Here is a 22,855-nt window from a genome sequence, read left to right as displayed (position 1 = left end):
TGGTGTTAATTCTACCCTAAAGGGTGCATGCTTCTATAATAACTTGCATTAATATTTTGATATATATATGTATATATATATATAACATTGATAGCTTGCTATAATAACTTGCACAAATGTCAGCTCAGATCAAGCACAAGGCCTTGACCCTCACCTATAAAGCTGTGTCCAGGGCTGTAATTCAATTCCAGGCCATACCAAAGCCTTATAATGTTCTTTCCAGGATGTGACACTTCTCCAATACCAATAGCCCAGCCTTGCCTTCTACTGAAGCCACACCCAAAGTATATGCAGGCTGTTGACGTGTAATACTGGTTGCAATACTGTTGGTGGCGGCCTAGTGCAACTGTCATGTGTTGGACTGGGGATTTTTTTTTCAGAATCAACCTGGCAACCCTACACTTGTTGAAACTGCGCAACTAAAAGCAACAGCTGCCGCACCCTACCACAGGGGCAGGACTCCAAAAGTGTACTACTCCAATACTACCCAGGCTCCGCCCTCGCAGTGACGCAACATCTTCGGCTCAGCTACATCGGACAGTCTATGAAAATCGAGCAGGTCACCTCAGAACATGACGCATACAACTATTGGCACATGGATTATGGGGAAAAGTTATTTTGAACTGTCTATATGATTATTGCATTATGTATCTATCGTAAAAGAGTGTGACAATTCCCTTTGGCAAGCCGCGCGCTAGTTGTGGAGTTCATTCGTCCAAATAGGCCTACTAATATTGCACAGTAGCAGTGTGAAAGACAATGCGTTCTAGGTTTAGCATTCGCAATTGCTCTTTCGAAGTAGGCTACGAGACTTGTCCCGGGAGAAAATATCTGGGTGGGTCGGCTGCCAGTCGTGGATGAAATCTTTCCCAAAAGTTGGATGACGCTATGTGAGAATCTGACATCTATGAAGATAAAAGGGTCCGAGTGGCGAGGGAGGGGGCGCATGTGCATGTCTTCGGTCAAGCAATTTAAGTAGCCTAATTGTTCAGTTTGTTTACTTAATGGTTCACTATTGCAGTGGATCTACCACATTAGGTAGGCTACAGTGTTATAACAGTGGACAATAATACCAGTGTAACGCCATGCACCAATCTTACACTTAGGCGATAATGTCACTAGTGCATCAGGAATGCCATTTGTGCTACAAAACACATTGCAAAGTTTCACAGCTTTCATCTAACATTGTCGCTGCACATTTGCTCGCTTAACGTAAATAAATTACGCTTACAGTTTTTGGCCATTCAATGGCTGTTGGAGTTAAACTATTCAGTTTTACATGAATGTGTAGCCTATGCCTACATCACATCACTCATACTACAAGTCTTAAACGAGATTGAGTGTCACTTTTACGTCACTCAAGCAGCAGAATCTGACTCTTTTTTTTAAAGGGATAGATGTCATGCTACCTAGTGAAGCCTACAGTTGTGTTTTTTTTTTAGGACGACTGGAAACTCACCGTTGACAGTGATGACATGGCCACCTCGCCTTTTCACTCCTAACATATCCCACACATGACCAGTTAGTGAAACTTTATTTAGGCCCATATCACACAAAATGTGCATAATATGGGCTATCTGGCAACATCCCTTCGGCGAAGAAGACGGACCCAGACTTTTCTCGGCTTTAAATTTACAAATAAAAGTTGGCGATAAATTGCAAACATGTCATGGATGTGGTTTCGACTGGCATTTTACGTAAGATGAATTCCACACGTGATGAAAGTTAACGATGTACTAGGAGAGATAGAACACCCTGGTAAATTTCATACTGAAGGCTATGTTGTCCTTCCTTTTTGTACTGTCAGTGTTCGCCATATTGCAATCTTCTGTAAATTGCTCTTGTCGAAGAGCAGAGTACTTGAGTGTTTCGGGAGAGTGCTGCCCGATGTGTCAAAGAGGTAGGTAATCTTCACACAATCTTGAGGCCAGTTGCCTGGAATCAGCGCATTTTAGCCTACTGATGAAAGGAAATGTCTTTTTTCCACACCTGCTTTGATCTACTTTCGTTATGAATAAGGCTATGAGTCATAGCAGATATCAGTCAAAAAAGGCCACCACCGCACCGCTAGACTTTAACTAAATAAAACACAACGGATTCGGAATGCGAAAATGATTTATGTAGGCTAGGCTGCATTCATAAACATAATAGTCTAAAAGGACATTCTCCTCCCCCCCGCGCGCACACTTCCACCCGGAAAGGTGGCGCGCCTCGGGCTGCCCCTCAACACGGCCGTCCAGCAGATTCAAATGACAGGAGATGGTGCCCCTTCCCCAGAAAAGGAGACGGTTGCCAGGTTCATTGAACCCACACGGAGTCATATTATTCTGTAAACATTAAGTTGGACTCGCTACTTAGTTGGCCCCAACTCCGCGTTCTATAATTTAATTATTTTCCATATTCTCGCCAGGCCTACTGTATGTGCGTCACTTTTCAGTTCTTTATTATAATTTCAGCAAGTAAAATGTTTTTTTCCCCTTGTAGTAGGCCTAGCCTAATAAAAACAAAAAGCGCTCTGCCTACTACTGTTGACAATTATTCTCACATTCTCTGGTTTTCCAACCACATGTCCAGATGTCCGCATCCACAGGAATGATTTCCATATGCACAGCAAAAATGCAGCGTTTATTTTAAATCTAGATAGTACTCTAGGACCAAATATGTGTATAATTAGATGTTAAATCGATTCTCTACGTGTTAATTTAACATTGTACTTTTTGCTGTGCTGTGTGTTTGCTGTCTCTGTTCTTAGCCTATACATTTGAAGTATGCAATTCTGTACTCAAAGTAACGTCCCTGTGCACAACCACTTGTCCAGGTGCTGGTGATGTGCAGTAAGAGTAATCCAAGTAAATGAAGGATGAATCACCGCACACTGGTATCTTTGCTGGTAGTTTATTTGGTGAACAACGCGTTTCGCTACTGCTTCATCAGGTTCACTCTGACATTACGCATGTCACCCAAAGGTGATAAGGGTGATTACCTGGTCACATGACCTCACCCACATTCAACTACTCCACCCATTTAAGTGCTAGACAACACCCAATACTGGTTTAGGTATGTATATTATCACATCCTACCATTTAAATTACTATACAATTCTCATGCATTTTACCAGATAAATATGCTCACATCCCTGATATGTGTATCGATAATCATATCCACATAGAGTTCATACAATACATATCACTCCTCAGATGCAGGTTCGGGCCATTAGTAAATAAAAAAACACATGATATCAAAGTGCAAAAGTGCTAATCCCAATGTGCAAAAAATCACAGTATAATCAAAATCCTTTCTCCAAAAAATATTAATGTCCATATTGTAGTAGGTCTCTCATCCAGTCCGACATATTCATTTTTACATGACGTATCCAACTCCTGAAGCAGGTTCATTAGTCAACAATAGTCCAAGTGACAATCTTGATGTGGCATAGGCCCATCCATTAAAAAAAAATGACATTTACAGTGTGCAAGTCAGCAGTGCATGCATGTTACAAGAATACACTGAGGTCCTGTAATTCATTTAAACCATGGGGTTCTACTGTGTTCAGTTCGTGTATCCAGTAGGCCTCTCTCTGCAAAAGTTGCTTAATTATATTGCCCCCTCTTGGTTTTTGTTGTATGCGTTCTATACCTATGAATTTCAGGGAAGCGGCTGATCCATGATTTTTTTCTTTATAGTGCCTAGCTATAGAATAATCCATGTTTCCGTTTCGTATTGCTCCTTTGTGTTCAGCAATTCTTAGTTTTAAATTACGCTTAGTTTGGCCAATGTACATCAATCCACATGGGCATTTTAACATGTATACCACATGTGTCGAGAGGCAATTGATGAACTCTTTTATGGGATATTTCTTCCCAGAGTGGGGATGACCGAATGTTTTTGTGTCAAATGTATGTGAACAATGAGCACATTTCCCACATCTGTAGTTTCCATGTATCCCTTTGGCCAGCCAAGTCTTTTTGGGGGTCTCCATGTAGGTAGAACTAACCACCATGTCTTTGATATTTCTCCCTCTTTTAAAACAGAAACGAGGTGGCAGTGATGATAGATGGTGTAGACTAGGGTCACATTTTAAGATTTGCCAGTGTTTTCTGATGATCCGCTGGACCTGCTTTGATGCAGTTGAGTATTCAGAAACAAAAGTCACTCTGTTTTCAGTGTTTTTGGGTGTGGGGTTAAGTAATGATGCTCTGTCCCTCCTGTGGGCCTTTTCTGCAGCTTGATTAATTAGCGAGTCATCATACCCCCTTTCCCTAAAGCGTTGAGACATTTCATTAGCCTTAATTCCATAATCATTCTCATCACTACATATCCTCCGTAATCTCACAAATTGTCCATATGGAATGTTTTGAATGGTATGATCAGGGTGGAAACTCGAAGCGTGCAAGATAGTATTTCTATCCGTCGTTTTTCTGTAAATAGAAGTTTCCAGTTTTTTGTCAGCATTTACAGCTATCAGCAGATCTAAAAAATGTATTTTTTCACTGTCATATTCCATGGTGAATTTCAAAGTTGGATATGTTCCATTTATATGTTCATTAAATTTAAATAAGTCATCTTCAGTACCTACAAACACCACTAGGATGTCATCAATAAATCTTTTGTACAGTAAAATGTTGTCAAAAAAAGGATTGTTGTTAAAAATGTTTTCTCTCTTCCCATAAACCCATGTACAAATTGGCATAATTAGGCGCAAAAGGGGAGCCCATGCTTGTCCCTTGAGTTTGCAAGTAAAATTTGTTGTTAAACATGAAGTAATTTGATTTTAAAATAAACTCAGTTAGCTCCATCAACAATTCGACAGGGAGGGTATCTTTCTTAGGTGTCAAATAAAAGTTCAAAGCCTCAAGCCCCCCCACATGGGGGATGTTGGTATATAAGCTTTCCACGTCAAATGTTACTAAAAAAGTCTTATCCGGTACATAAATGTCACTTAAAAGTTTCAAAACATCAGTAGTGTCGGACACATACGATGGAAGGCATGTCACAATTTCCTTTAAGAAATGGTCAACATATTGGCTCAAATTTTCAGTAAGGGAGTCTTTACTAGCCACAATGGGTCTTCCTGGAGGATTGTCCAATCTTTTGTGTATTTTTGGTAACAGGTAGAAGACAGGTGTCACAGGATGTTCACTCTTTAGAAAGTCAAACTGACTCTTAGTGAGCCAGTTGTTTTCCAATGCATTATTTAGTATGGTGTCACGCTCATTCATATATGTGTCCACAGGATTCTGTCCCAGCTGTTCATAGAAGTTAGGATCAGTTAACTGTCTCATAGCTTCAGCCACATAATCCTTTGTATTTTGTAAAACGATTCCGCCACCTTTGTCAGCAGATTTCAGAATGATGTCAGTATTTTCCTTTAGCTCATTTAAGGCTTTTCTTTCAGGTACAGTAATGTTGTATTTGGTCTTTTTATTTGCAACAGAAATGGTTTTGTCAATGTCTTTTTCAACTAGTTTGGCAAAGGTGGCCAAAGTGGCATTGGGGGCGCCAGGAGGCATGAAAGTGGACTTTTTCTTAAACTTATCAAAGACACATGGGCCAACACTACCGGTGGATTCTCCCATTGCTTTAGCATGGAAAAAGTGTTTTAAGTGTAACTGTCTGAAAAACTTGTATGAATCCACCTTCAATTTGAATGCATTTACTTTATTTGTAGGGACGAAAGACAGTCCGCGGCTCAGTGCCTTTACCTGCGGGGTTGTCAAAGGGTAGTCCGAGATGTTTATAACCGTGTTCAGGTCCGGTTCAGGCTCCTCGTGAACCGATTTGGATCCCGACTTCTGCCTTTTGCCCCTCCTCGTCCTTTTCTGTATGTGTGGCCTCCTCTCTGTCCTAAAAAAGGCCCATCGGTGGAAGAAGACGCACTGCTGCTGCCTTGGTCGCTTGTCTCCGCCTCGCTGGTCAGGAGCAGCATGGCATGGCCCGAACCTGCATCTGAGGAGTGATATGTATTGTATGAACTCTATGTGGATATGATTATCGATACACATATCAGGGATGTGAGCATATTTATCTGGTAAAATGCATGAGAATTGTATAGTAATTTAAATGGTAGGATGTGATAATATACATACCTAAACCAGTATTGGGTGTTGTCTAGCACTTAAATGGGTGGAGTAGTTGAATGTGGGTGAGGTCATGTGACCAGGTAATCACCCTTATCACCTTTGGGTGACATGCGTAATGTCAGAGTGAACCTGATGAAGCAGTAGCGAAACGCGTTGTTCACCAAATAAACTACCAGCAAAGATACCAGTGTGCGGTGATTCATCCTTCATTTACTTGGATTACTCTTACTGCACATCACCAGCACCTGGACAAGTGGTTGTGCACAGGGACGTTACTTTGAGTACTACATTGGAAACTTCGCAGTGAGTTTTGTTACCTGTCGCACGCCAACAAGATGACTAATGAGCACCTGAACCAAACTGTGTGCTTCTCCTTCGATGACGCTGAAGCGCAAAGTATAATCTCACAACAATCGTTGTTTGGAGAACATCAGAGAGACAATGCACATTTCTATCATGAAGATCAGAAAAGCCAACTGATTTATTTAGAGGAGAAGAACATTCGCCTAAAATGGCATGGCATTGCGCTTTCCGAATATTGGCGTAAAAAGCAAATACCGAGGGGGTTACGCATATACAAAAAGCCAGCACTCGGCAAGGGTGACACCGAGTTTATGAATAAGTGGGAAAGAATCCTTAACAAATGCTCATTAGACTTGACTTTGCTGATCATAGAACAAACTAAGAAAGACGCAGAAAAAGTGATGACGGAGATACAAGAATTAAAAACCGAAATCAACACTCCAGACACAACACAGGTCGCCAAATTGGAGGAAGCCATAAAAGAGGGATTGGCTAAATTTGAAGATGAGCTGAAAGCGTTCAAAATAGAGAAATATGAAAGAGATGCCGTGGACTACAGAAGAGGATCGGTGTACAAATGGGATAAGCGCAGACAACAGAAACCACAGACGAGAGGCCAGCGCAGTGGACAGCGCGGTGGACAGCGCGGTGGACATCGCAGAGGAGAACAGAGACAGAAAGAGCGACACCTGCTCCTGACCAGCGAGGCGGAGACAAGCGACCAAGGCAGCAGCAGTGCGTCTTCTTCCACCGATGGGCCTTTTTTAGGACAGAGAGGAGGCCACACATACAGAAAAGGACGAGGAGGGGCAAAAGGCAGAAGTCGGGATCCAAATCGGTTCACGAGGAGCCTGAACCGGACCTGAACACGGTTATAAACATCTCGGACTACCCTTTGACAACCCCGCAGGTAAAGGCACTGAGCCGCGGACTGTCTTTCGTCCCTACAAATAAAGTAAATGCATTCAAATTGAAGGTGGATTCATACAAGTTTTTCAGACAGTTACACTTAAAACACTTTTTCCATGCTAAAGCAATGGGAGAATCCACCGGTAGTGTTGGCCCATGTGTCTTTGATAAGTTTAAGAAAAAGTCCACTTTCATGCCTCCTGGCGCCCCCAATGCCACTCTGGCCACCTTTGCCAAACTAGTTGAAAAAGACATTGACAAAACCATTTCTGTTGCAAATAAAAAGACCAAATACAACATTACTGTACCTGAAAGAAAAGCCTTAAATGAGCTAAAGGAAAATACTGACATCATTCTGAAATCTGCTGACAAAGGTGGCGGAATCGTTTTACAAAATACAAAGGATTATGTGGCTGAAGCTATGAGACAGTTAACTGATCCTAACTTCTATGAACAGCTGGGACAGAATCCTGTGGACACATATATGAATGAGCGTGACACCATACTAAATAATGCATTGGAAAACAACTGGCTCACTAAGAGTCAGTTTGACTTTCTAAAGAGTGAACATCCTGTGACACCTGTCTTCTACCTGTTACCAAAAATACACAAAAGATTGGACAATCCTCCAGGAAGACCCATTGTGGCTAGTAAAGACTCCCTTACTGAAAATTTGAGCCAATATGTTGACCATTTCTTAAAGGAAATTGTGACATGCCTTCCATCGTATGTGTCCGACACTACTGATGTTTTGAAACTTTTAAGTGACATTTATGTACCGGATAAGACTTTTTTAGTAACATTTGACGTGGAAAGCTTATATACCAACATCCCCCATGTGGGGGGGCTTGAGGCTTTGAACTTTTATTTGACACCTAAGAAAGATACCCTCCCTGTCGAATTGTTGATGGAGCTAACTGAGTTTATTTTAAAATCAAATTACTTCATGTTTAACAACAAATTTTACTTGCAAACTCAAGGGACAAGCATGGGCTCCCCTTTTGCGCCTAATTATGCCAATTTGTACATGGGTTTATGGGAAGAGAGAAACATTTTTAACAACAATCCTTTTTTTGACAACATTTTACTGTACAAAAGATTTATTGATGACATCCTAGTGGTGTTTGTAGGTACTGAAGATGACTTATTTAAATTTAATGAACATATAAATGGAACATATCCAACTTTGAAATTCACCATGGAATATGACAGTGAAAAAATACATTTTTTAGATCTGCTGATAGCTGTAAATGCTGACAAAAAACTGGAAACTTCTATTTACAGAAAAACGACGGATAGAAATACTATCTTGCACGCTTCGAGTTTCCACCCTGATCATACCATTCAAAACATTCCATATGGACAATTTGTGAGATTACGGAGGATATGTAGTGATGAGAATGATTATGGAATTAAGGCTAATGAAATGTCTCAACGCTTTAGGGAAAGGGGGTATGATGACTCGCTAATTAATCAAGCTGCAGAAAAGGCCCACAGGAGGGACAGAGCATCATTACTTAACCCCACACCCAAAAACACTGAAAACAGAGTGACTTTTGTTTCTGAATACTCAACTGCATCAAAGCAGGTCCAGCGGATCATCAGAAAACACTGGCAAATCTTAAAATGTGACCCTAGTCTACACCATCTATCATCACTGCCACCTCGTTTCTGTTTTAAAAGAGGGAGAAATATCAAAGACATGGTGGTTAGTTCTACCTACATGGAGACCCCCAAAAAGACTTGGCTGGCCAAAGGGATACATGGAAACTACAGATGTGGGAAATGTGCTCATTGTTCACATACATTTGACACAAAAACATTCGGTCATCCCCACTCTGGGAAGAAATATCCCATAAAAGAGTTCATCAATTGCCTCTCGACACATGTGGTATACATGTTAAAATGCCCATGTGGATTGATGTACATTGGCCAAACTAAGCGTAATTTAAAACTAAGAATTGCTGAACACAAAGGAGCAATACGAAACGGAAACATGGATTATTCTATAGCTAGGCACTATAAAGAAAAAAATCATGGATCAGCCGCTTCCCTGAAATTCATAGGTATAGAACGCATACAACAAAAACCAAGAGGGGGCAATATAATTAAGCAACTTTTGCAGAGAGAGGCCTACTGGATACACGAACTGAACACAGTAGAACCCCATGGTTTAAATGAATTACAGGACCTCAGTGTATTCTTGTAACATGCATGCACTGCTGACTTGCACACTGTAAATGTCATTTTTTTTTTAATGGATGGGCCTATGCCACATCAAGATTGTCACTTGGACTATTGTTGACTAATGAACCTGCTTCAGGAGTTGGATACGTCATGTAAAAATGAATATGTCGGACTGGATGAGAGACCTACTACAATATGGACATTAATATTTTTTGGAGAAAGGATTTTGATTATACTGTGATTTTTTGCACATTGGGATTAGCACTTTTGCACTTTGATATCATGTGTTTTTTTATTTACTAATGGCCCGAACCTGCATCTGAGGAGTGATATGTATTGTATGAACTCTATGTGGATATGATTATCGATACACATATCAGGGATGTGAGCATATTTATCTGGTAAAATGCATGAGAATTGTATAGTAATTTAAATGGTAGGATGTGATAATATACATACCTAAACCAGTATTGGGTGTTGTCTAGCACTTAAATGGGTGGAGTAGTTGAATGTGGGTGAGGTCATGTGACCAGGTAATCACCCTTATCACCTTTGGGTGACATGCATGCAGTTCCTGTGTTGTTTTCCTTCCAGGCCTGGTTGTACGCAAAGATTGCACGGAGTTCTCCAGTACATCATGTATTCCCTGTATAGATGGCACATACATGGATGAACCCAATGGCTACAACAAATGCCATCAATGCAAAACCTGTGATTCAGGTATGGATCTGTGTAATAAAAAGTGAAAATAAAGTGTCATGTTAATGTTTGTGTGTCATATACTGTGATTCAGATATGGACGAAACAAGAGCAAGTGTCCGCTCCTGTAAGGTACCAGCTATTAAGAGCGTGGAACATAGCCTTTTCTATTTGTACAGGGATTATGCTAGCCTTCCACTAAATATTAAAATGGCAGAAACAAAAAGTGACTCAGGAATGTGATGGTATACTTGTAGCCTATATGTGCTTTTTATTGCATGTGTTTGTATGTCTCGTCCTTTCCATCTGGGACCATGTTGGAAATAAGTGTTTTATGCTTTTACATGTAATCCCTTAATGGATACCCATTGTTTTCCTATATCCATAAATAAACCAAACCAAATAAAAAAGACCTGATTACTTGAAAATACTATTGGTGTAACATAATGTGACATATTTGTATGGAGTAATAACATGCTGTTGTGTTTTTCCAGGCCAAGGGCTCAAAACACGACAGAAATGCACATCAACAGATGACGCAAGGTGTGAAGTAGTGGACGGATACTACTGCGAAAGTTTCTCATCACAAGAGGACTGCAGTTTTGCAGTAAAACATGCAGTCTGTACTCGTGGTCAGAGGATAAAAATACCTGGCAAGTATCATTGCAAAAGGCTGCACTGCACAAAATTAATACTAAGAGATGCAGATTCAGAAGAATACAGTTACATTTAAATCTAACCGTTGACAAAATGTTACTGAGCTCAAATACCTAATAATGCAAAGTGTTTGATACATACAAGGTTGCTCAGCATTATATTTAGCTGACACTTTTATCCAAAGTGATTTACAAACAAGTTCATAATCAGCAGCACCTAAACCTGTACATGGTTAGGTGAGGGTAACAGGCAAAACAGGGTTAGTGTAGATGAGTAGGTTTAGCTTTTTCTTATTTTTTATATTTATATTTTTTATATATACAACTTTATGTTTTTCCTGCACACCTCAGCTGGCTGGTGGGTTGCAGTATAGGTTGCTAATCAGAAGAAAACAAAACTCACACACACTGACCGTTTCACAGTAACTTAATTCACAATGTTTCGGTCATATACCTTAAAGGGACACTGTGCAGGAAATGGTCAAAAAAGGTACTGCAACTATGCTGCTCATTGAAACTGGGCTGCCTATTGCCAAATTTGATCTTCACATTAAAGTTTACTAAGTAATAAACAAATATTTTCTAGTATGGTCCAAGTAGAGTCATTTTTGCAGCTAAAAATGGCTATTTTTGGAATTCAAAATGGCGGACCATGGAGAAGATCCCCCTTTTCATGTATGAAAAGTGAAATTTTTCCAGTCATAATGAATACTTAGAATTTGATGGTGGTGGTAAGTATTCATGAAAAAGGTAACATTAGTGAATGGGCAGCATGACTTCTGGAAATGAACAACTAAAAATCTCACACAGTGTCCCTTTAATAGAGATAAAAGTAAAGCTAAATGATCATTATGTCTTTATGTGGGCATTTTCTAGTTGTTTTCTAATGAAGGACCACTGTCACAACTAACCTCTGCGTGTGTTTTTTTTTCATCTACAGGGTCTAAGACCTCAGACACTGAGTGTGAAAAGTGTCCTAAGGGCCAGAACTCCACACACGGCTTTAACTGCTCTGCATGGACAGAGTATGTCTGTTCTGACTTTGTTCTTATTGTCATGTAATTTTTGACTCCCAATACCCACCTCATTTACAGGTACATCATTTAAAAACATCATTTGTCCCATCGCATCTAAAAAATCTCCTGGATTTTCCCATCCAAATGTTGGCAGGTATGAAGTAGGTGTTTTTCATCAGTCTTTCGACATCGTTTTTCTTTTTTCTCTGTTGTTTTTTCATTTCTTGTTTCTGTTAGGTTCAAACCCTTAACATTTGTAATATGAAACACCTGAAATGAATGGACACAGAGAATCGTTAATTAAGTTTCAAGCTCGCTTGGAGAGCGAGTAGGGAGAACCGTCAGCTACAATTTTCCCCAATCGCTCTAACTGCTCTCCGCATTCCAAGCCGTTTTTATTGAAGGATTGTCCCTGATTTACATTTGGTCTCTACCCGCTACGGAGGGGGGGCAATCACCCGGATAGAGATTTGTTTCACACACACACACACACACACACACACAATCACACAAACACACAAACACACAGGCCTTGGCCTGCTATGTGTAGATGTAACTTTGTTGTGTTTGGGCATTCCATCGTTCTGGTACAGATAAAGTCTTCGCACAGTCCAGTAATCTTCCGCTTAGCCTTGAACAGCAATTCTTGAATGCGAAAAGGCACATTTGTACCAAGGCAACATGTTTGCTCTACTAAAGGATAAAATACAGTTCCAACATTTCCCTCCTGTTTATTCTATTTAGAGACAAACATGAACATCATTCAGCGATCACTTCATCACTTTTTTCTTTAAATAGGTACACTTAGAGGCCCCCATCATAATCCCCTGGGTCAGGGAACAGATCAGGGACGTGGAGGGATTCGCCATCATCAGATTGGTGTGGAGGCTCATGGTCTCCACCAACAACATTATCATAGTCAACATTAGTGTCATCGACATCACTATCCTGTCTAGTTAAAAGAGCATATAGGTTTGACATTTTTTCTTCCATTGGTGCAATGGCAGTGGTAATAAATCTGGTGCACAACAATCTAATACAAGGAATACAACAACATCCACATAACGTGAGGTTCGCCGCAAATATTGACGCTGCCAACTGTTTGTATTTGCCAAACATGTCAGAGAAACCATCCCACACTGAAGTGTCGACCCCGGAGTGGTCTTTCATTTTCTTTTTGGTTGAGGGATCTCAGTCCCTCTATCGCCCTGGTGAGACTTCCGTCAGCTGCCGTATTGTTCGGTATGAAGGAACAACATTGATAACCAAAAATAGAGCACACACTCCTATCGGCCAAAAGCATATCAACCGCAATACGAGATTGGAATGCCATGAGGGAGGTTGCCTTCAGTTGTTCATGGATGGCCCTGAACCCGAATTCAGTTTTGTTGCCCAGCGCCTGCACGTTATAGTGGATCTAGTTCATTCTGTCCACATGTTTGTTTATAGTACACCACCAACATACAAATGATTCAAACCCTGATGCAATTTGATTCCACATTGTAGCTCTCTTATGTTTGTTTTAGGTTAGGTTAAGGGGTGAAGTTTTAGAACAAGGTTTCATTTAACATGTGCCCTATACACATATTTGTTTGATGGACTGATTCATCCTAAAATATCTCTCCTGTTTGAGACATGTGCCATCCACATGACTCAATAAGACTGAAGTAATTTCCGAAACAGACTTTGAGCGAAAAGGCAAAAATGCCTTTTGAAGAGAAAAGAAAACAAAAACAACTGCTAAAACCAAAAATGAATAAACATCTCCCAACACCCTCTAGTTCATAGGTGCATAGGTTTTTTCAAACATTTGCTTAAAGAAAGAAGCTCTCAGTAGTCAACTCATCCACACACAGACAGTAGTGTGGAGGAGGTGCGCAGCTGTAACAGATTAGAGAGCATTATAATAGAGAAGAAACAAAAACATGTTTTGTTAGTTTAGACAAAACAAAACCCAAAGCCGCCCAACCATTCTCTCATAATCTATAATCAAAATAAAATAGATAGCTCTACATTCCCGGGGAACAACAATTATCAAGAGCACAGCAAAATTATGAAAAAGAAAATTACTTAATCCCAGAAGCATAACATGAAACCGACTATTGTGGCTCACGTTTACAGTACAGTTCCTTACAGAATAGGCGATAAACGCAAACTGACAAAATGTGGTGTTGACCACATAGTTACTTCATCCAATGTAGCCTTGAAAATACTCTATGCACAGATGGACATAATAGGCACAGAAGAAACATTAAGCATGCCGTACAAAATGACTATACTCATAGTATTGGCTGTCTTTACATGATAGTTAGGCCTGCATAAATCACTTTGTAACAGAACTAAAACATATTGGCATGCAGTCCTCACTGTCCTTTTGTCATGAGGTCATGGTGATATAGGGGCCTAGCCCAACTCCTGCCAATAATGTCAGTACATTCAAAAATGTATTTTGTAAAAAAAAATTGAGTATGAGTAATATTTGAGAATCCAATAATATCCCTCCTGTTGATACATGGCTTAGCCCATGGCTCCATCAATTTAAAATGAATGACATGTATTACTACTCTCCACTTTCTCACACCATTCCAAAGACATACAAATCACTAGATAAACCAATCAAAATTTAAGAGATAAAAAGAAAGAAAACACAACTGCCATTGTAAAATACACAACTATTAAAAGAAAAAAAATGAAACAAACAACCAGACATACCCTTTACCTAAGGTATAAAGGTCAGACCTTGTCTAACTTTAGGGCAAACTTTCCATGGTTTGAAAGAAAAAAAATAACAGTTGTCATTGTATCAAGTGTAATAACTAAAATTATTACCCAATTGAAACAAAACAAACTCTGGGAAAATCTTGTGAAACTTATCAAATTAAAAACAAAATTCACTTAACCTAGCGAGCATTGGTGTTGTCTAGGTTCCTTCCATTCACATCAGCTGTATTTCAGCTCGTTTCCATAACAGTAGGCCTGTTCCTCAAAGAACAAAAAAATTATGGGGAAAACAACTTTCTTGCATGTACACTCAAAGCAGATCAATTTGAAATCAAATCAGAGCAAAAATGGTTGACTTCATGTATCGGTTACATAAAACATTTTGTAACAGAACTAAAACCTTATTGGCAATCAGTTTTCACTTTGATTGCAACCTGACGACTGAAATGAAAATACAGAGAGACAACTGTCTCTTTCTTTATAAATCAAACAAATGAAAATATAAGGATCCCAACGTCAACAAATTCAAACTTTTAAAAGCAAATAGAGAACATTGACATGTCTCATCACACACCATGTGAAGCAATGTTCACACTTACAGTATTAAACTAATGACAATGATAGATATTTAACATAACTTTAAGCTGTGGTATTGTTTTATCCTAGGTCGGTGTTCAGTTTTAGGTCTTATTGCCTTTGCAGTGACAAACAGGTGGTTTAGCATACACTGTTGGAGGTTTCAATATTGAGTGTCTTTCTGTCTCTGCCACAGAAATGTGCATGTTGATAGTTGGGCCTGCTGTGTCTGATAAGGGGTGCCTGCAGAAGACCTTGGGCTACTTACAGAGAGCCTCTGAGACAAACAGGAGCCATCCGTATGTTTTAATATCTATACAGAGTCTGGCAGTATCACTGCCGCTGCCGAGCTAGTGTAAACATCTACACATAGGACACTGTTATCTTTGCTGGGGTGACCTTGACAAGCGCCTCTGTGTATTCGGAGTCTAGTTTTTGCTAGTTTTCAGAGTCTACATTGTGCTCCAGTTATTAAAATAAAGTTCCAGATCATAATTTCATTGGAAATGACTAGTTGAGTACTACCACCCAACTTTTAGGTTTTTTGAAACCAACCCCATGATACCATTGATATTAACGCATCAAAATAGAACATAATAAGGCAAGAAATCCGATGAAATAAAACGAAGAAATAAGTCATAGTTAAAAGTCAATCAAAACAAAATGACAACCTAAATTTCTAGAAATGTTCAGCACATGTGATCTAACTCTCAGACCAGGTCCAAATTAGGTTTACTCACAGCACCTTTAGGCCATCAAATAACGCCTGCGTTATTTCAAGATCTCAAACCCACTGTTCTTTTAAAAAAATAAAAAATAAATAAATAAATAAGAACAAGGAGAAAGCTTCATCTATTCTTTTAGAAGAAACAAAGACATTTTGGTACAGTAAATCATGAAAGCAAACTCTTTTGCAAAGTTAACATGTTCAGGATAATCCATTTAAGACAATGCAGTAGCCCCTTAATGCACGCCGTACCTCCTGTGGCACGCTGTAATAGACATTGAAGGTCAACTACTATAGTACTACACTACCATGACAGTGCACGGGGCCTTTAGTAATACATTATGACTTGGTCATTGCCATTCTGGTAACAGCTAATTTATAATGCCGTGTCTTAAAGGCTTAAACATTAACATGTTAACTTTCAATTGAAAACAGTAAAGAAACAACATAACTCCACAACCCCGTTTTCTCCTAACAAAAATAAATGGGTAAGAATGTGTGGAAAAACAAAATCATGACAAAAACCCTACACCTCAAAGTTGAATTGTAGAATAAAATAAAAGGCTTCTTCTTATTTTAAAAAAATCGTTTCAACATGTGCACTCCCAAGCTCCAGCTAACTCTGAACACAATAGAGTACCTCCACTAAACACACTCACTCCACAGATACACACGTACACTCCACATACACATATACAATCTCTCTCACACACACAGTGGGGTGTCCCACTAGGACAATTCATACAACAAATAGGGCCCACACAGACAGACAAACAGATATCCATATTACTATATGGTATAGGCTATCTGAGACATTAACTGCTCAGTGAGTAATCCAAATGCAAATTGCTTTTTCACACTAGTTTTGCTATAATTTCCGAGTTTTCAGATCTACATTTTTTTTTTCCCTTGTGGGCAATGCCTTGCCCAGTGACCCTTTTCTCCACATACAAAGCATTTATCAAGTCTTTTTCTATTCGTACCGCTTTATCCAATAACACAAAAGTACTATTGCCGTAGGGTCTTCTTTTTGTACTACTTCCCAGTCCTTGCATTGCATTTCAGCAAGGAACTTTTCACTTCTTTTGCTGTTACTGCCCCCCATTTTGTCTCTATGAATTTAGTCCAACGTCACAACACCTACAGTGCCTCTATTGTTGGATACACTTTTCAACAAGATAGCGATCAACGATCGTTTGTGGTAAGATTCACTTCAACCTCCGAGGATACGTGCCCCTCACAGGTGGAATCTTCTTGCATACAGGCTTCCACAAAGACTCGCTATTTGAACCTTGTTGTATTGGTATGAAACGTATTACCGAGTGGTAATACGAATCCTTTCACACAAACTTTCACACTTTTTCTCAACGCAGAGAACACAGAATTTAAACTAGTTTCTCGTACTAGGGGAGTCTGCCCTCCCTTTACTTTACGTAGTCTTCAGAATTTAACTTGTTCGACGACACAGAGGAGTCTGGCCTCCCTTTTTCTTTTCTTTTTTCCTTTTTTTAAATTTTTATCATACAGTCTTCAGAATTTAACTTGCTCGACGACACAGAGGAGTCTGGCCTCCTATTTTACCTGATAGAGTCTAGAATTGTCAGGGTTTTGTCTTCTCTTATTTTACCGTCTTTTCATTCAATCCTTTTTAAATAAAAATAAAAATGTAGGCCTACTCACAATTCTCTGGTCTTTTCAAGATTCCCGTCAACCGTCGGATCCCAGCCTGCGAGGGAGGGACCAGTCCCGGAAAAGGGTCTTAGTGCTGTGGCCACAGACTTTCCTGGTTCCCTCCTCGCGTGCTGGAATCGTCGGGTATCTTGGGATCCGGCTTCGAAGGACCAAGTAAATGTTAGGTTCAAACCCTTAACATTTGTAATATGAAACACCTGAAATGAATGGACACAGAGAATCGTTAATTAAGTTTCAAGCTCGCTTGGAGAGCGAGTAGGGAGAACCGTCAGCTACAATTTTCCCCAGTCGCTCTAACTGCTCTCCGCATTCCAAGCCGTTTTTATTGAAGGATTGTCCCTGATTTACATTTGGTCTCTACCCGCTACGGAGGGGGGGGGCAATCACCCGGATAGAGATTTGTTTCACACACACACACACACACACACAATCACACAAACACACAAACACACAGGCCTTGGCCTGCTATGTGTAGATGTAACTTTGTTGTGTTTGGGCATTCCATCGTTCTGGTACAGATAAAGTCTTCGCACAGTCCAGTAATCTTCCGCTTAGCCTTGAACAGCAATTCTTGAATGCGAAAAGGCACATTTGTACCAAGGCAACATGTTTGCTCTACTAAAGGATAAAATACAGTTCCAACAGTTTCTGACTGTTCTTGTTTCTGACTGTGTAAGTGTGGCTGTGGGGTATTTTTATTTATACTGTTTACATTAATGACTACGCCACTTTCATTTGTTAGGGTGAGAGAACCCAACCATCAGACACTTGGTTCTACTTCCCCGCAACAGGTTAACATGTATATCTTGAAATACAACTGTCATACAATTCAGAGCTTTCATTTTCTTTAAATGATTCTCCTCTTTTGTTATAATAATGGCCTCGTGGGCTCAGTCATAGACGATATGTAAACTTCGAACAGTAGATGATTAAAGAATGTGCAGTTGCATGAGAGTCTGCCAAATAACAGGCTACTGCACAGTACTGCACAGCGACAGTGGTTAAAATAAATAAATATAAAAATAAATAAAGAAAGAAAGAAAAAAAAAACCCTCAAAATAGAAAAGAAAAAAACAACCAGGTTGTCCCTACCCCTCAAAAGGTTGGTAAAACTGCCCGGGAGTTGTGTACTATTTATTGCACCAATCCCAAATATAGCCACTACACACTTAGTTCCAATGCAGCGCGCCTATTGAACAAGCCCCATTGTCTCGAGTATCTCAAAATAGAAATGGTAAAACGACTGGTGCTCCCCTCTAATGATGTTGTAGCAGTGTTGACGATGTTGAGTGTTTCTGTGTGCATCCGACAAGACATTCACCATTAGTAGGGCTGTAACGATACACTCGACTCACAATTCGATTCGTATCACGATTTTTGACCTGCGATTCGATACACCACATGATTTCACATTTTCCAATACTATAAAATAAAATTATGAATACAAACTTTGATAGTTTATAGGTACAATATGTTACAAGAGGCTATGATATTTTTTTAAGTTTACATTGGAAGCACTATTACTTCATATCATTTTATTGTTTTCTTGACTGATGGGAAACAAAACTTTGAAAGGGCTTATCTGTGTATCACGATTTCTCTGTTCGATACAATATCGTTACAGCCCTAATAACTAGCAAGGACACTTCACTGTTACGCACCTAAGCAGAGTTGTGCAACGTGGAAACATGAGTGCTACCACAAACGACACCACAGCATGATACAAAATGGTTTCAAACTCTGAAATAACATTCTGCCAGTCCCGCAGTCACATCTGCCGGGGCACCCACACACACCCACCCCACACAAAGGAGCCTACTTTTCTTGCACGACAGACCAAGTGCAAAACAGTACAGGAGAAACAACACAAATGCCACAGGTGCTTAACATCAAAGACTAGGAGACGCATAGTGACACTGCCCTGAAGAAGGCACTTGTGCCGCTGCGCGTGGGCCTTGTTTTTAATATGTCCATGTGGGACCTGTCATATTGATGGGGACATTTTGATTTGGAGTGCCTTAGTCAGAGAATTTATTCTCATTTTTTGATCCTCTATCCTTCTTATTAGACCTCTCTTGCTAACTAGATAAAAGACGTGACATTTTATCAGGGCAAGAGTGGAAATGACTACCTGGCCATCAGGATAAAGTGTCACACAGGCTACATAAGGATGCATCATTTGACCTCCAGATTGTTTACTCTTTTAGGATTCTTTAACCTTTGATTTGTTTTCTGCATGTCTGATTCTGTTTTTATCATCTAGTTGCAGTGCAATAAGAAAAGAGAAGGCTGAAGATGGGAGTCCTATAAGTGATGTTGTATGTAAAGACGTCAGACAGAGATATGCACTTTTGGTTTGTGCGGTACTTTCTTTCATTCTATATGGCTTTGCATTTTACCAAATTTGGAGGAAATACCAGAGTGAAAGTAAGTTACCTTTGTTGTGAGCGCTTTAAAAAAATATATTTCTATAACACTAATATTGTTGCTGTTTAGTGAATGAAAAATCCAATAGGCTAACTTTTTTTTCATAAAAGAAACAGGTAAAGGCCTATAACATTTTGTCTATATAACATTTTTACAACAGCAGCAGATATGTAAGGTCATGAAATATGATTTTGTCTACTGCTTATGGTCAGGAGGACTCTGTGATGGAATAGCTTGAAAGTGATAGTTGACATCGGATCATATTAAAAGGCACACAAAACATAGTCTCCAACTCAGGGACATGAGCTGATGAACTACTATTTGTTTGGCTTTCTTTGTGTACAGGGTCATAGCTTTTGAAGTAAACTACATACAGAATGTCCCAATATTGACCTGAGGAATGGAATTAAGTTGTTGTTTTTGACATTTGACAACAGGGACATGAGCTGATAAACTACTGTATGTTTGACTTTCTTTGTGTACTCGTCTAATACAGGGGCTGGCAGTGATGGTATATCATTGCCTAAACCAATAGAAGAAACTGACGCAAGACACCCATCATCACATGTAGGTTTTTAAAGCATTGTTCACCTTTTACCAATGCACCATTAGTGATGTGATGCGAGTAGACATAGAAAAAGCTTCAAACTTCTCATTTCCCCAATTCATTGCTTACCCAGACAACTCATTTAGTAGCACTGAAGGGTTTGATATGAAATGTCTCCATTTGGTTCCTTGTTTATTTTTTTCCACATTGGAATGTATTAAGATCAACACTATTACTATAAAGTAACCTAATATTTGCAGATCTCTTCAGAATGTCAGAGTTGTGTATTGAATGCCATATTACCATGCCACCTAGTGGCCAAGTTTTTCACCTGTAAATCCAGCAAATAACACAGATCTGGCCTTTGTCACAGACACACGACGCTGTGATTAGTAGAATTCCATCAGACATACGTCCACAGGTATGATTTACAAGTTTACATATTAATGTCCTCAGAGAGCTTGAGTACCTGCCAAATTGATGTGTGTTCTTATTCTGTGCGTGTGCATGTGCTTGTTTTTTCAGTTACAACCAGAATCAAACGACTCCGCCTATGGATCCACGATAAACAATCGGTAAGAAAAGTTGAGATAAATTGAATAATCAGTGACTCTTGTGCAATACATACATATATCATGTTGTGTGATAATTGTGATATTTCTGTATTACAGAGAAGAGATTGATAGTCATGAGCCTCAAGCTCTGAGCAGTGAGCTTCCATCAACTCCAGCCACCCCCAGTGGCCTGCCATCCATACAAACATAACATTTCACATTTTATATAAGAAGACACGGGGGCGTCCGTAACTCCGCCTAGTAGCCTATCTTATTTTGTGGTTTTAACTAACCTACTAACTAGCCAGTCCCAAGCCTGGATAAAGGAGGAGGGTGGGATCCTCCACAATTACTGTTCTGTAACTGAATGTTCATGAGGTACGTATGTTGCACAGGCCCATGTCAAGGGTACCACTTCCTTTCCTAGCGTGTGAATAAATGGTCAACTTCAGTCCGGTCTCTCAAAGTAACGTCCCTGTGCACAACCACTGTCCAGGTGCTGGTGATGTGCAGTAAGAGTAATCCAAGTAAATGAAGGATGAATCACCGCACACTGCTATCTTTGCTGGTAGTTTATTTAGTTTATAACTTCAGTCCGGTCTCTGTCCTTTATTGTCAAGTTGTTTATACGTGTCCCACAGTCAGTTATACTTAGGGAGTATAACATAACATGGTGTCATATTAGTGGTGGACAACGCGACAACGGAAAGAAAATCTTACATACGCAGACACGGGGGAGTCCTTAACTCCGCCTAGTGTCTTATATTGTGTTTTTTTCCCATTTATTTAGTAACTAGCCAGTCCCAAGCCTGGGTAAAGGAGGAGGGTGGGATCCTCCACAATAACCAGAGAAACATCTCAGTTATTAACCCTCACTAAATTCGGATGCTATGTAGCTGATGTCTCTGGATCTGACAAAGGCCTAGCCTGGTAATCCGGACTATAACATGAAAATTGTATCCTGGCACCGGACTGGCAAAGCTCTGGAACCAACGGTTGACATACACAACATACAAAACGTTTGGTTCAAGCTGTCAGACTCATTGACAGTAAATAGAATGGACGCCAAATCAACGCTATTTGCCATTCAACGCTTTGAAGCCAGATTTGGGAACATTCCAACTTACATTCCACCTTAGCAACGCCAAACGCAGGTGCTGATTGGACAACAACAAGACTTCTAACGGTCAATCAAACCATGTTCTGATGCTCATTGGTCAATTTAACTTTTAATATCTCTCTAAAATAAAACATCACCACAAAAAATCACCACCCTGGTAAGTTGGAGAGCAAGGGGACCTACTAGTTGAGCGAAAAATGATCCCCCTGGAGTGGCATTTAAGGGAGATACAGGGTTTTATGTCTCTCATAGGAATGAATGGGATTTGGCCATTTTTTGGTCTTTTTGGGTCCAACCTTGGCTCCAACTTGGCTTCAACAATGAAATAGAATTTTGGCCTCCATTCTATTTACTCTCAATGGTTTGTCTGCATGTAATGACCAGTATTGTGCAGACAACATTGTGGCTTAGGGTTATGCATCCTTTGCATTATCTCCAGTGGTGAAGTACTAGACCAACTCGCCTGGCAAAAATGCTTTCTGCTTTTGGTTTTGTCTTCCTACGAGGTAGCGGAGGCCCACAGTGCCCCTAAGTAAAATCAATTTCAAAACAACAACTTTACACGTTAAGAATTATTAATGTAATGTAACTCATTGTGATCTTAAATGTTATGGATGTTTGCATTAATGTTCAATCATTCC

At 39.8% G+C, this 22,855-nt stretch overlaps 1 protein-coding gene across 1 annotated transcript; it reads left to right on the top strand.

Moving 5' to 3' along the window:
• The first annotated feature begins 344 nt into the window (after positions 1-344).
• LOC134456447 (tumor necrosis factor receptor superfamily member 14-like) lies at positions 345-21,694 on the top strand. Its single transcript, XM_063207809.1, has 9 exons — positions 345-1,900; positions 10,074-10,199; positions 10,673-10,831; positions 11,775-11,859; positions 19,830-19,993; positions 20,490-20,560; positions 20,914-20,961; positions 21,066-21,115; positions 21,212-21,694. The coding sequence occupies exons 1-9, from the start codon at positions 1,780-1,782 to the stop codon at positions 21,303-21,305; spliced, it is 918 nt and encodes a 305-aa protein (XP_063063879.1). The 5' UTR covers positions 345-1,779; the 3' UTR covers positions 21,306-21,694.
• The last annotated feature ends 1,161 nt before the right edge of the window (positions 21,695-22,855 follow it).

The sequence above is a fragment of the Engraulis encrasicolus genome, chromosome 10 (genome assembly GCF_034702125.1).
Source record: "Engraulis encrasicolus isolate BLACKSEA-1 chromosome 10, IST_EnEncr_1.0, whole genome shotgun sequence".
Taxonomy (NCBI): Eukaryota; Metazoa; Chordata; class Actinopteri; order Clupeiformes; family Engraulidae; genus Engraulis; species Engraulis encrasicolus.
Note: the sequence above shows the minus strand (reverse complement) of the source record. Positions and strands in the feature narration are given on the sequence as shown.